We start from the raw sequence: 15,944 nt of genomic DNA, 5'->3' as shown, positions 1-15,944 counted from the left end.
TGTAAACCCTACCCTGTCAGCCTCCGGCATTGAGCACCTGTGCCCAGCTGGTGTTTTCTTGCTTCTACTGTGTCAGCCTTTGCATGAGCAGGGCCCCACACATTAGTCCCTTGAAGGGACTATTCCACCTACTTGTGACCACCTATTCATCCACCTACTTGTGACCTCTTTGCTTTCTTAACTCATTCTTGTGTGCAACAAGGAACGTTTGAGAAGGAAAAACATGTAGGCCACTTTTGTTTTGATGGTGTATCAGTCTAAGATAAGATCTTCCATGTCGAAGGAATGGTTTGCTAAATTAATAACAACAAAAGATCTTCAGTTCCTCGAGTAAAGTAGATCTCAGGCTGTCACAGATCAAGATTAGACATTCTCTTTTTTTCTCTAAAGAACTTCATGGTTTTGTCATTGGTGTTTTCTTTGAAGGGGGTTTGCAGACTATTGGTCATCCATTCAAGGGAAACAAAAGCCCTAGATTTCTAAACCACATGTAAATGACCGTAGGATCCTCTTCACCTTTAGCTAGTAGAAAGTAGTTTCTTCCAAGCTGTGCCAAGTTGCAAATGGAACATAAGAAACAGATGAGTTCCTTCTACATTGAGAGCATTACTGCAGGGGTACAGTTTTTCAGTCAAGCTGTTCTCTTTGTTCTGAATTAGCACTTAGTTTTGTGCCATTTTGAATGTGTAATGATCTTTTAGCGTATAAGTCTTGGTTGACAATTAGATTACATGTTCTTTGGGGGCAGGAGCCATGTTTTCTTTTTAATTTTGTGCTGGACTCAGGGAGCTTGTGCATCACCCTACCACCAGAAGTTACCAACGGGTTTCTAAGAGCATTTTTCATGCAGAGCTCCTCCCAAGAATCATTGCTATGTTGAGGGCCTTTTTGGATACCACCTTTTTGCACAGGAGGTTAAATTGCCTTTAGGCATGAATTTTAAATGTATAATGCCAGACTTGGAAGCACACTGTCATAGTGAATTCAGGTTTTCCCAAAAAACAAGTACTCAGTAGACTTGAAAACCCACAAAGAATGTGAAAGAGTTTTCAACTTCTCTGGATTTTCTTCCTTTCTTTTTTTTTTTTTGTTTTTTGGTTTTTTTGTTTGTTTGTTTGTTTACATGGTGACTCCAGAATTCTTTTGAATACTAGTTTGTGTATTAGATACTGTTCTTTCTTCATATCCCCTGAATGGCTACATCATAATATCAGTTTCTCTGTGGAGGGCATATGATTATTATCAGGAGAACCAGATAAAAAACAAAAATATTGTCAGGCAGGGGTGAGTTGAATGAGCCTCCACTTGAGTGTTTGCATAATGTAGTCTCATTGCTAGGTAGACATAACATTTCATAAATACGGTCAGAAGACGGTTTATTTAATGATGCAAGTTGTTTAGCTGGCATAAGCAGAATTATCTAGGATGATTCCTGTCAGAGTACTTGGATTCTTGCATGGCTGGCAGTTTGCCCATGACATTGGAGCCAAGTACAGAAAAGAAAACCACATTAGACACAATTCCCGAAAGATACTTTCTTAAAATGAACAAACTGAACAATGAACTCATCCTAACTGTGACACTCTTAAGGAAGTCTCTAGATGGCTAAGCAGGAGGAAGGCAGCTATGCACATGAGCTGTCACTTCTATACTGCCTGCCCTCCTGCCAACATATTCTTTCCATACCCAGGTGGCATGGCTGGGTCCCCTATGCCAGCCGTGTCCCACTCTGGCCTGGGGCATGGCACGTAATATAGCATATGGTTACAGTTTTGTAAAAATCTAATGTACCACATCACAATTTCTAGTGCGGTCTGCTTTCTGTAATGCTCTTTTAAAATCTTGTGATTTTGTGTCTGATGTCACTATATTTTAAAAGAGGCTTTATCTTATAGCAGATGTTTCTTTAAATGTATATTATAGTTTGTTGGGGGAAAAAAAATAATTGCTTATGTGGCTTTTCCTTCCGTCTTTCCCACCCAGTCCTGCATTTTTTCCTGAAATATTGGAGGTGGCTTGTTTGTAGTAAGTCACATTTACTTGGAAGGTCCCCATCCAGGGTAAAAGAACCCATGGCTTCTTCGTGACACAGTCTAGGTGAATTCCATAGAGGTTTTCAACAACCACTTAATACTTGCTTGATAAAAAATTCCATTATGCAGAAATACTATGGTGGCAGTTTTCTACACAATGAATGTTAGAAACAGAGATGGGAAGTTTTAGTTATCTAGAACCAGTGTCCAAATTAGGAGACATGCCTCAGGCAAAAACACTGAAACACATGATCATGATTCAGTGGTTTGTCTAAAAATGCTCTCCTAGGACCTTCCTGGAAGAGAGTACAGTCTTTGAGAAGACTAATGCGTATGGCATGTGGGCTGGAACCATCCTAGAGCTGAGAACAGCTCTGGCGCCCTGACTGCCTGGACAAACGCCTCTCCCCCCCCACCACCACCACCTCTCAAAGACAAAGGCTAACAGTGTGTTCAGTGCTGCAAGAGACAGTGTGATTTCCCATCTCTCTTTCTGAACCTCTCCATGACATTAATGGAGTGTGAATAAGTCCCTGTGTGCTAAGGGCACGGAGTGCCTGTTAGATTCTCAGTGTTGCACTGTTATCATTCTGCCACATCGCTCACAGCTTCATCTTGTCACAGAGGAGCCCCAATGAAGTGCATATGTGTCTGCTGGCAGACTCCCTCCAAAGATTTCAGCTTGTTTTACATCTGCTTTCTGTGTTACTCTGACTTTTCCAATTGGTTATGTGTCCAGTGGGGCTTGAAAACCGCTCTTGCCCACATTTCATAACTCTGTGTGTATAGTGATGTTATGAGGGCATTGTTGTATGCCAAGTAGCAGAAAAGATAATGTTTAGAGGGAAAATTATGACTCTAGTAAAAGGCCTGGAGATTTTTCAGAGGTTTTTATTGCCCATTTTGTTCCCTTAATATTTCTCTTAAGCATTGTTACTCTGTAAAAACAGAAAATTTTGGTAGCTCTAGGACAAAAGAAATACTTGAAGACATGTGCAATGTCCCTGGTACCTTCAGGATGTGCAGTCACATCTCCCTCGCCCAGTACATACAACAGAACTGGATCTGAACTCACACAGCATCATGAGCTGTACCTTTCAAGGGCTATACTCTTAAGAAGAATTGTCGTGACAGCAAAAGCACTGGAACAGGCCTGGGTGGCCAGTGGGGCGAGGGCAGTCTTGCAGATCCAGAATTCAAATTCATTCCTACTGAGGAGGAGCAGACTAGTTTTTAAAAAGTGACAGGGGCCCACAACCTGAGATGTACCGGTGTTCTAGCCCCATGCCAGGCTTATGGTGAGGCTGCCTTCCAACAATTATCACCATCGATCACACCCAGCCTACAGCCAGCCTCACAAATCAGTGTTTTACACCCTTTCACTATCAGGTTCTGCCAGTGAGGAATAAATAGTGGAGTAAGATTTTATTAAAGCACAAGGCTCTTGGGTAGAAGTTGTAGGTGTTATTGTGTAACAGTTTTCTAAAAGGCATTCACCAGTAACTTTATCCTTAACTATAACTTCAACACTTCTTCATTCTATGAGAAGCCAAGGCAGCAACTCTAGCCACCTCCTTAAGTCTCTCAGAATCAAATCCCATGGATAACAAGCCAGTCCCCAAGTGCTTAGACCTTCTGAACCAGAAGTGTCCCTCTCCTGAGAATTTTTCTTAATTCGAAAACGAGGAGGAGCCGTAATTCAAAACTTTGAGCTCCCCCTGTTGCCACAGTAGTAAGAACACTAGCTGTTCTAAACACTTGTTATGTTAACTATAACAATCTTTTGAAGTGGGCACTATTATCATCCCCATTTCAGAGATTATGAGACCAGAGACATTGAATAACTTTCCTGGAGTCACTAGCTAGAGAATACAAAAGCAGAATTTTTAACCCTTGGAGACTAATTATGAGCCAGTTAGAATACTGGTTAGAATACCACCATACAGTACACCTACCACTATAGCAGTTGACACTGGAATTAAAAAAGATTAAGATCCACACACAGATGTTCCTGCGGTGTTAGTTACAATAATAAACTATGCAAATAAAATACTATGTCACCATTAAATAAGACAGGGAAGGACCCACAACATAAATGGTAGAAGGAAAGGACCTATCATTGCAAATGTGAAAAATAAATGGCTCTACATAGACTTAGAAAAGTAGTAAATACAGAAAATTAAAATGTTTATTGGAGTCATGGGAGGTATGGAGTTTTTGTTTTGTATTTAACATGACTTTAATACTGTGAAATCATTGTTTTACTGATACACAACTCTTCGTTGATGGGTTGGGAAGTAAGGTGAAGAAGAATTTCAATAAGAAGAAAACTCAAACCCAGCAGGAGCAAAGCATGACTATATATAATCAGGTAACATGATTGTAACATGACGATATTACAAATGTTACTCTCTCCTCAAACTGGGTTGAAGATAGAAACACTACCTAAGGCACAGGGGAGGAGGAGAAACCAAAACAGCCATGGGAGGAAGAATGTCCACAGAGAAAAGCTGTGGCTCTTCCTACTGGTTGAGTAGGTCAACAGAATTCAGTTAGAAAAGGAGAGGGCTAAAACAGGAAACGATGTTGTGCCCATAAAAAATAGATAATATTTAATTGGATCCTTATTGAAATGTTTTAAAAGCAGCAGCTAGTTCGTTGCATTTTGTGAGTTGAGGAATGTTGAAAGTAGCCAACATTATCAGAAAGAAAGCTAATTACAGTTGCTGAGTGAACTAGTTTTCCACAGTGGATGGAGAAGCTTCTATCAAGGGCAGTTTACATTTTACAGTTTTTTGATTAGGATAAAATACAGCATAACTAGAAAGATAGAAGTTTGGAAGTGGCAGTTTCTCCAGCTGTTAACTGCTGTCAGCATCTGACAGGGAAAAGCATGGAGAAGACCTTCATTAGAACCTGCTGAGGAAAAGATCCATTCTGTTACAAACTCTAGAGAGCTCCAAGTCCTTCCAAGCTGTTTGATAAGTGAGGAGGACTTGCAGATCTCATCATGAGCTACAGTGCTTACTCAAAGCCGGCATTCTAGAAGTGATTTTTTAGTGGAAATATCAAGGAAAGACATTGGAGCACAAATCACTGTATAGTTAAGTTTCAGAAGATCGGTAAGGAAAATACTCTGTGGAGATGGGCAGCAAGTCAGCCTGAGCCTTATGCATGGAGCTCACAGTCTCTTGGGAAGGATTGTTAGTACCACAAAACAAAGCTTGTGTAAGAGACCATCCCACTCTCAAAGCTCTGTTGAGAGCACTTTGGAGAATCCAGTGACATGATTACCTTCGATGGCTCTTAAGAGATGCCAGAAAATATTAGATCAGTGTTTGCATTGCAGTGTTGCCTGGGGCCTTTAACAAATGCTCAAGGTAACACTGCAGTTGTCAAGCTGTTGGAGATGCATGTTCCTGTTGGTTCTGATGAACAGGAAAATAACTCTTTAGTTTTGGGTAATGAGAATGAGAATCCCTTTACAAACCCAAAAGATCACAACTAATTAAGGGGAAATTTAACCTAGAATGCTCTGCATATTTGGCAAAATCAGTTGATTTAAGGGTAGGTTATATAATTTTTATAGTACTTTAATACAGGAATACATCTTAAATCACAAAAACATTTGTCAGAATTGTTTGTAATCACTGCTTTACAGAATGAGGTAAAAAGTTGCTAATCTGGAAAAGTAATCATACATATAGAAGATTGACAGTTACATATCAATTTTTACATTAATTCGGCCAAACTTACCTATCACTAAAAGTGATATGACTAGTATTTATGGCGCTTCCTTTTCTGCATGTCAGTCTTCCAGTATCTCTCCCTTGTAAAAAACAACTGGAGTTCAGCTGAAAGGTCCGCTCTATAGAACAAGCTACCATCACGTAGGATCTCCTGATTCTTCAACCTGGAACCTGTATATTTGGTTCCATAAGGCAAACTAGGGACTACTGCTGGTTTGGTAGAAGCCACAGGAGATGCTGGCCAAATGAGGATCTGTCATTTTGTAACAAGCTCACACACACTTAAAAATAAGTGGGTCGTGACATCTGTGTATTTTGTTTGTTTTTCCTACCCAAAAATCTAACTGAGATCACCTAACCCTTGCTCAACATCGTAAGACCACATATCAATTACAATAAATCAGGCCCTTTTGTCACCTAAACTACCTAAAAATTTCTTAAATCTTCATGTAATTTGCTTTCCTAGGGCACATGGACAATCTTTGTAATGAATAAAACATTAAGAACTTATAGGGAGAAGCTGTTTCTAATAATGTCATTCAAGTAAATAGAACAGCAGTTGTCAAAGAAGTACAGCTGTTTCTGCATCAAAAGTATTTTGCTTCTGGATAGCATTTTTATTGAAAACAAATACCTCTAAAAACAATGCTGTGTTCCATAAATGACTAAATGGGTTTTCATGAGATTAGATACACTCTCTTCTCCATTAAACTGCAAGCCCCAAGGAGGCAAGGGCCCTATTTTATCTACCACTGGATCCCCAACTCTTGTGTACTTGGCACATAGTGGACACTGAGTTAAAATGTTGGTGGTTAAATAGACCAAAGATAATTTAAAAGAGTTAGAATTGTATATTGCTTCACATGAAATATTGAGGTACTCCCATTTTCCTGAAACAAGCAGCCAGCAACTGTCTCAGAAATTTGTCATTTTTACTGGCTATAATTCTTAAAAAGCTTGTTTTCCTAAGATATGGAATGCCTGCCAGTATACAAACTGTTGTAACTGCTTCCCTTTTTGCTTTTGGAGGGGAAAAAATAGCTTAATGACAGCATAGAATCATGTAGTAAATATAATTTGTTTTTTGAAAGATGCAGCTATATCCTCTTCCATTTGTTTATTTTAAATGATCTATTTGCAAACATGTCATCACTGCCTTGATGTTTACCTCATTGTTATGCACTTTTAGCAGGCTTTATTGTCACCTGAGATTTATTTTTCTTTGACAGGCCGGAGTCTAGATGAAGGAAAATGTGTTAGAAACACCTTATCCACAGATAGGGACACTTGGTCATTCAGCACATGTTGAGGTTAGGCGGGCACCAGGGTCTGGCTGCTTACCTGCTTTTATTCACACCTGCCTGTTTAGGTGGCCTGCACTGAACTTCTAAAATGAGTCCAGCCTGAAAGAAATTATGCTAATGGAGAAGAACAGCCAGTTGGGATCACTTGCTGAGCCAAGTAACTTCTTTAAAAAAAAAAAAGTTACATTTCAGTCTAGGACCTAGTTTTCATAAACTCTCTAGATAAAAGCACCTCTTTTCAGAGAAGACCCACTATGTGCCAGCACCACCGAATTTATTATCTTCTCTCTTGCTCTACGAGATTGTGTGGAGTCAACATCTTACAACCTCAAATGTCAGTGGATAAACCTCTCTAGATCTGGGCCAAGGCTTGCTGATAGTCTCACCAGACACCTAAGATTTTTGTTCCTGACTCTTCATACCCATAGCCCAGTTGTCATTCAGAAGTGAGTTGGCATTCCAACCCATCCCTCTAGAGTGGTTCACACCAGGGAAAAAAGAAAGGAGTGCCAGGCAGCAGCCCAGACAGTTCACCAAGAAGGAGTTACAGTTGGGCTTTTTGTTTGGTTTTGTTTTGTTTTTTGGCAGAGAAGTGTTGAAAGACACTACTGCTTCCACCCTATCATTAGTGGGTGGGTAATCGTGAAATAAAATAAGAGATGAATTAGGATAATAAGAGGCACAGGAGAAAGGAGTAAATTTTCCACAAGTAATATTTTTCTCTTCATGGTTATTTAACTTTGAAACAGAACTTGAAAGTAGTAATCATGGTTCTACAGTAGACAAAGGACAGAATGTGGGAACCAGACAGGAAGGTGTGATTGCCTTTATTACCTTAACTAGAAACACGGAAAAATGCCCAACTTTCGGGAATACACTGCTATTTCCATTGCAGAAAAGCAAAGAAAAGGAAAAGTCACTGGTACCCTATTACGCTGTCTGTAGACTTTTTTTCTTTTTTTTTTTTTTAACTCTAATGAGTATATATCCTTGAAAATAGCCTCTACATCATCTGCTTTTCTGTGTTGGCCTCACGGATTCTGTAAGAAGGATTTATATAAATATATAGATATATAGTAATATATAAGTAATAAGTAATATATACATATCTATATATAGTGATATATAGTAAAGCAATACCCATTTGTATGATTAAAGACCACCTTTAAATAGAGTGGACAAGTATTTTTAGCTTTCTCACAATAGTCGGCTTCACTGACGTATCCCAAAAATGAACATGTGAGACCTATTTCTATTCATTCATTGATGGAACCAAGATGTAATAAGCAACTACAAAGTCCAGACACTTAGGCACTGGGGATACAGTGATAGACAAAACAGTGTTACTGCCCCCATGGGGCTTATCGTCTAGAAGGGGAAGCAGACACGAAACAAGTCACCATACTCACCAATTGTTACAAATTGTGAATAAAAATACGTGTGTGTGCAGTGTAGTGGCGGCTTGTTTTCTACTGGGAGAAGTGAAGGGTCCCTCTTAGGAATTATAATGGGAAGCTAAGGGACCATTTTAAGTTGGGAGAGGGGAGGATGGCACAATCCTATTGACATTTGAAGATTATTTTGGTGACAGTCCAGAGGTGGAATTGGAGAGGGCCCAAAACCAAAAGAAATGTGCCTGCTCTTAAACATGAAAGTGAATTGAAAGATTCCTTTGCTTCCTCCGAATAGTTCTTTAAATGTTCAGAAATAATAACTAGTGTGTTTTTCTGCACTATATTTTTTACCATGGACAGTTTTACAAAGGTCTAAGTGAACTACTTTTGCCTTAAAGTGTCGTATGAACTTTCTTACAGCATGAACACTATTCCTATTTTTGTAATACATTTTGTCATCCACATACACATATTGTGGTTTCGTTTTATTTTTCTCTGTTTACTTAGCCCCCACAGAACCTTTATTGTGTAAGTTTGCTGATGGAGGACAGAAAAAGAGACAGAACCCAAACAAATACATCCCTAATGGAAGACCATGGCATAGAGAAGGAGAGGTGAGACTTGTAAGTCCTTTCTTGAAATTTTAGTGGGGGGGTGTGTGATCTTGAATGCCCACATGAAAAGTAACACAAAAAGGCATCTTGACTTGGCTGCACACTTCTGAAATAGGTGCCAGGATTAAATCTTCCTTTTGGTACATTATAATTCAAATGATGTCAAATTAAAATTCTTTTCATTATATATGGTGATAACAGAGTGATTCTGCAGATGGACCAATAGGTGGTGGAAACAGCTGTGTTTACCAGCTAGCTACATATGAAGTACAAGAGCATTCTAAATTGCCGTAAGAAAAACACAAGTGATTTGGGGGTTTTTTTTGGTTTTTGGGTTTTTTTCAGAAACAGGGTCTCTAGGCTGGGCACGGTGGCTCACACCTGTAATCCCAGCACGTTGAAAGGCCAAGGCGGGCAGATCACCTGAGATCAGGAGTTAGAGATCAGCCTGGCCAACATGGTGAAACCCCATCTCTACTAAAAATACAAGACTTAGCTCTGCATGGTGGTGCATGCCTGTAATCCCAGCTACCTGGAAGGCGAGACAGGAGAATCGCTGGAACCTGGGAGAGAGAGGCTGCCGTGTTCCGAGATAATGCTACTGCACTCACGCCTGGGCAACAGAGTGAGACTCCATCTCAAAAAAAAAAAAAAAAAAAAAAGAAGAAACATGGTCTCCGTTGCCCAGGCTGGAGTCCAGTGGTATGGTCATAGCTCACTGCAACCTCAAACTCCTGTGCTCAAGCAGTCCTCCCACCTCAGCCTCCTGTGTAGCTGGGACCACAGGGACATGCCACCACTCCTGGCTAATTTTTTAATTTTTTTTTTTTTGAGACAGAGTCTTGCTCTGTCACCAAGGCTGGATTGCAGTGGCACGATCTTGGCTCACTGCAAGCTCCGCCTCCTGGGTTCACGCCATTCTCCTGCCTCAGCCTTCCGAGTAGCTGGGACTACAGGCGCCTGCCATCACACCCGGCTAATTTTTTGTATTTTTAGTAGAGACGGGGTTTCACCATTTTAGTCAGGATGGTCTTGGTCTCCTGGCCTCGTGATCCACCCACCTCGGCCTTCCAAAGTGCTGGGATTACAGGTGTGAGCCACCGTGCTCGGCCTAATTTTTAAAAATTTTTTTAGAGATAGGATCTAACTATGTTGCCCAGGCTGGCATGGTTTTTTAGAGGGGTTTCTTATGTCATGGTTTCTTAGAGGGGTTTATATTTATAATATTTAGAAGTTATCCTAAATAATAATATGAATATGTATATATAAATAGTACATTTATCATTGAGTTGAGGTTTTTTTAACCTCTCTTTTGAATAGTTTTTTAACTAAAACCCTCAATTTCCTAATAAAATGTTGGACTTCCATTTCCATCTATTGACTTTCCATGAATTATTATTTTAAAACAATAATACATTGATCCAAGAATGTCTAGGGAAAATGTTCTAGAATCTGCACTGTCCAATAACAGCCACCAGCCCCAGGTGGCTCTCTGAGCACTTGAAATGTAGCTAGTATGCTAGAGAGATCGATTTTTCATGTAGTTTTAAATATCTGCGTGTGGCTCATGACTATCATATGGGACAGTGCAGGTCCAGAGATTAATTATCATATTTATAGTTATTTTGACTAACAGAAACTCCCAATTTTAACAAATGCTGTTAGACTCTAAGTACAAATTCCACCCCCCACTTTTTTTAAGAGACAGGGGTCTCCTTCTGTTGCCCAGGCTGGAGTGCAGTGATGTAATCATAGCTAACTACAGCCTTGAACTCCTGGGCTTCAAGGGATCTTCCCACCTCAGCATCCCCAGCAGCTGAGACTACAGGCACACACCACCACACCTGGCTAGAAATAGAATTTTTAATTCATGCCTTTCTAGATAAATGTTCATATTTCTTTCTCTTTCCCATAGGCTGGAATGACACTTACTTACGACCCAACTACAGCTGCTATACAGAACGGGTATGTCATTAAGATAAATCCATAATGGCTTGAGGGAAAATGAAAATGTGAAGGTGGAAAATATTAGACATTTGTTCCATGAATTATTCTATTTAAAGGATTACTTAATAAAGGCTTTTGTGTTTGTTCTAGATTTTATCCTTCACCATACAGTATTGCTACAAACCGAATGATCACTCAAACTTCTATTACACCCTATATTGCATCTCCTGTATCTGCCTACCAGGTTTGTACCTCTAGGATTCGTCAGCAGTATAACCACTTGTGGACCATGAATCTCTGCTACATTTTTATGTGTCTTAAAATTTTGAGCATTTATGAAATTTGAGTCAAATATTATGCAGCCCAATTTAGTATGAGCTGCTTTGTATTTGGCAGGGTGATTTATTATGTATAGGAGAATGTAAAGCAAAGGAAAATGGTTGTCAGTGGTCAGTCCTTGGAATCACAGCATTTTGGAATTGGAATGAACCCAAACACTTCCTTCACCATGGAGCCCTGCTTTTGGACACCATGTTTCCCAAAAATGGAAAGTTAAGATAATTGCCATTAGATGTAATACAAAGTAGGTGTGTACCCTTGCTTTTGTTTATTCGTCAGCAGGAACTGATAAAAGAACAAGTAAACATGGTAATACACAAAGATGTGTCTCTAGTAGGTAGCATTAAGTGAGCAATGCAGCTGACATTTGAGGCAAAAATATAAAAGCAAAAAGGGGACTTCCTGTTTAGGTTATTACATGGGAGGCTTTACCTTAAAAGGAATTCCCAACTTAGAAACAGAAACTCTTGAAGTGCCTTGTATTTCAAGATTTGATTTGATTTGATTTGAATGCAAAGGTAGCTCCTGTCCGCCATGAAGCCAGTAGTGTACATGCATTTCTCCTCCTGTGTCAGAAAACCTCTAACAGGGTTACTGCCTGGGCCCAAGATAGGAACCTTATAATGGAGTTCAATTGCAGACATGTGGGAGCAGAGTTTCCTTTTGTTGACCATCGGGGTCCTGTGTGACTAAATTTTTGTGTATTATTGATTTTAAAACAATTAGATGTTGTAGTCCTAATTTCTGGGGTTAGGGGACTACAATATGTAATCTAATAGTTGTGTTATTTTAACTTCTATAAGCCTCAGTTTCCTCATCTTTAAAATGGGGATAATAATAGTTTCTATCTCATAGTCTTGAGAGAATTATAAAAACCAAATGAGACTGTATAAAGAGCCCAGCCGAGGACCTCGCATATCATTATCACTCAGTTAATGTTAGCTATGATTATTATTAATATGCAGGATTAGGTGGCTGATAATAAGGGTATATTAGTTATACTTTTAAATAATGAATTGGCCAAAATAAGCAATGTCATATAACTAATTCTGTCTAAAAACATAAAAATGGTTTTGAATAATGGAAGTAATTAGGTGCACTAAAACTGAAGGTTGACATTATCATGCACTAAAACTGAAGGTTGACATTATCATTCACAGTCTCCTAAGCTTCTAAGCTCTTACAGCCTGCTTTCCCTGAGTTATCACTCATTTTCTTTTCTTTATTCTCTCTGGGTTCTTATGTTACTTATTCTGATGCTTCATTCTGCTGGGTGTAGTATTGACTAATTTAATGCCTCTTTAGTTGTTTTGGATTTAGGATTCCTATCCTTTCCTTGACTGTATAAGACTCGGTGAGATCTGCTCTAGTGCACTTCCCTAATAAACAATTCCTGTGCCTAGTATGAAAAGGTAGTCTTTCTTAACTGTCTGAACTTGGAAACCTCTGTCATTTATATGTTACTAAAAATAGGGGCAAGTGTAAGTTATTCTTAGGCAAATGAAAGATTATAAGTATTAATTTGAATTTATGTTGCTATAGATATTACAGCTATTAACACATTTCTCCAACACCTCTTTTTCCCTCTTTAATATAAAACCAGTGTGCATTTTGGCCACAGAACTATTTTGTACAATAAAAATTAGGAGATCAGTGTCAGTAATAGATTTGATATAGCTAACTGGAAACAACATATTTCAAAGGCCTTATTTCCTCTCCTGGGCATTCTGTATTTCTCTAAGATATATAGGAATTGCATTGCATTGCCTGACACTCAGTGCCATAGCCTCTAAGACTGATTTTTAACTCCATAAGTTCAGGGCCTAGTAGGGTCAGTTGATGAGCTTTAAGTCGTCTGTGACTCCTTAAGTTGTTTGCAAAATGTTGCTTGTGTATGTGCAATTAAGTGGGGAAAAATGTTCTATTTCCCTAATTAGGTTTTCAGAGGGCTCCATGACCCTAAAGAGGTTAAGAACCAATAGTAAAGAGTTTACAAAACATTATTATTCCCATTTTATAATTAGAAAATTGAGGAATAGAAATTGACAGCAGCTGATTTGCTGCTTAAGAAAGAAAATTAGATGTCATACCTCCCTAATTCTGTAATGCTATAAGCTATTAGATTATTAAGACCACTGAAGCATATAAAAAATGGGGGCATCTGGCCCAAATTAGGGTCTGTAGGGAGTTGTTTGCCTTCCCATCATATATCCAGTGAGGGCCCTGCACTCGTGTTGGAGTGGGCCTTTCTCCACTAAACCACCATAAGCTTATGCAATTGGATTTGAGAAATTGGCAGCTGCAAGAAACCACCAACCCCAATGGGGAAAGGCTACAGTCCAGATAACTGAAATGTTAACAAGGCAGAAGCACTTAACTTTGGTCTGCCTTAGGTGGCAAAGGAAACCAGAGAAAACAAGTATCGGGGCTCTGCTATCAAGGTAAATCACAATACATTCTTCCCCCATGACTCTTCCCCATATCCTCTCTGTTGAACCTCTGAAGTTAACAATAGGGGGAAAAAATGCAGGAGGGTTTTGTTGTTAAGAATTGGAAACTGGAACTTATAAAATTACATAGACTCTGGAAAGCTCTGGGCATCAAGAAATGGGCTGATATGTTTTTCTTTTGAGTGGCAGACTACACATGCTTTCTTTCCTGCCACAAAACCTGACTCTCACATCTTTATTTCTCAATTCAGAGGGTCTACTGTGTGGATGCCCATTTGACTGTAGATGTCAAAATCTAGTTACTGAAGTTTAATTTCCTTAATCTGAATTTCAGATTTTTATTTTCTGCACTAACTAGAAATTGTTGACCACAATACAAGATTTCTAAAACTAATGTCCTAGGTATCAAAGAGAAATTGAATTTCGTTATTTGTATTAAATAAGCACATACTTTAAGGGTTAACTTCTAATAAGATGTGCTGGAATTAATTGTCATTCATGTGTAATTCTAAAGCACCTAGTTCATACCTTGATTGTTAACACTTTTCACTCTTTATTTGAGTTGTAAGTGTTTATCTCCCTTGCATAGATAGTAAATTTCTTGGGGGTGGGGCCCATGTCTTTTTCGCCTTTTTCTCTTTGTTGCCTGATACTCAACAATTACTTCTTGAGTGGGCAAATAGAAATTGTTTCTGAATAATCATTTCATCCTATTCAGAGTGACCAGTTTGCCAAGAATTCTAACTGCCTTAATCTTTTTAATCATTGATAGTATTGTTTCCTTGTTTTCTTTCTGTAGATTTTTAACATGATTAAAAAGAGTTCTAAAGAAATAGGTAAGCTTTACAATGAAAATCAATATTTCTTTCAAAATCCTCCCTTTTCTAGGTGCAAAGTCCTTCTTGGATGCAACCTCAACCATATATTCTACAGCACCCTGTAAGTTTTTCATCTTAATGACTTTGTATTTTACAAGTAAGTTATGTGTATATTCTCTCTGGGTTAAAACCATTTGCCAAGGGTGGTATAGGATTTGGGAAATTTTAAACATGGAATACGAGAGTGTACAAATTCATTATAAAACTTCTTCTCATCCTTGTCGTAAAACAACTTGGTAGAAGATTATTAAGTTAAATTTTCTATAAGAACTTAAAATGTATCATATTTGAGGCAGGGCACCATTTTCTTATTCATACCAGCTCTTTAGAGATCATTCAGTTGAGAGGCTACATTTTTAATAGTACTTGGGATAAAACTGCTCTCATTTTTTACATTCTGTTTAATGCAGATATAAAGTTCAAAACCAAGATAAGATTTTCATCAGTGTTACTTATCCTTTCTATGGAGATTATAAACACTAAAGTGGTAGCACATTATTTGGTAAATAACAAATGTGATTTCTTAATCACGTGAGCATTCATATATATCACTTTTTTTATTGAGTGAGTTATACTTTACCTTATTATATAGTGTATTTCATGTGTTTTTCAAAGACACATGAGATCTAGTTTGTGGAATATCTAGTTTGTGGAAGAAGGGTTTGAAAATTGAAAAATACATATGGAGAACAAAGTTACAATAAGGCTAAGGATGTCCAACACAGTTACCTGCATGCTCACATGAGAAAATCACAAATTTGGCTCTAAGCTTTCTAGTAACTGATGCAAAATGGGAATCCTGGTAAGCAATATGGTTCACAATATGTGTAAAATAAAAACAGATTTGGTTGCTTAGAAAAAGAACTCTATTCTTGGCCTTATGTTCAGACAGCAATTTGTCTTGGGATACCTTTTAAAGTGGATACTGCAACGTAAGACCATGTGTATGAAATAGCAATCCAGGGATAACAGGTTCTGAATGAGAAATTGCTGAGATGACTTTTAAGAAGCAGATAAAGCATGTTTAGGTGATGACATAGGAGAGGCGCTTTCTGATATATGTATATGTTTTGTGTGATATATGCACATACATATAGATCTATACATGTGCACATACATAGACACATCTTCAAACCCACACTTACCTGTACATGTGTACATAATATACATGCACTGATCCACACATGCCCGTAGCAATCTATATCCCTGATACTCCATGCTACCCTATTTTGGAAT

At 38.5% G+C, this 15,944-nt stretch overlaps 1 protein-coding gene across 11 annotated transcripts in view; it reads left to right on the top strand.

The window, feature by feature from the left end:
- LOC105493171 (RNA binding motif single stranded interacting protein 1) overlaps positions 1-15,944 on the top strand; it is a 217,694-nt gene that overhangs the window by 193,815 nt on the left and 7,935 nt on the right. For 6 of the 11 annotated variants that reach the window (XM_011760641.3, XM_011760640.3, XM_011760636.3 and 3 more), the window contains exons 7-11: positions 8,988-9,103; positions 11,010-11,059; positions 11,192-11,285; positions 13,774-13,821; positions 14,719-14,769. In XM_011760641.3, coding sequence (XP_011758943.1) covers positions 8,988-9,103; positions 11,010-11,059; positions 11,192-11,285; positions 13,774-13,821; positions 14,719-14,769 — 359 coding nt within the window. The remainder of the gene's footprint in view (positions 1-8,987; positions 9,104-11,009; positions 11,060-11,191; positions 11,286-13,773; positions 13,822-14,718; positions 14,770-15,944) is intronic. The other 5 variants (XM_011760646.3, XM_011760639.3, XM_011760645.3 and 2 more) reach the window with 3 other exon arrangements.

Source organism: Macaca nemestrina, chromosome 11, assembly GCF_043159975.1.
Source record: "Macaca nemestrina isolate mMacNem1 chromosome 11, mMacNem.hap1, whole genome shotgun sequence".
NCBI lineage: Eukaryota > Metazoa > Chordata > Mammalia > Primates > Cercopithecidae > Macaca > Macaca nemestrina.
Note: the sequence above shows the minus strand (reverse complement) of the source record. Positions and strands in the feature narration are given on the sequence as shown.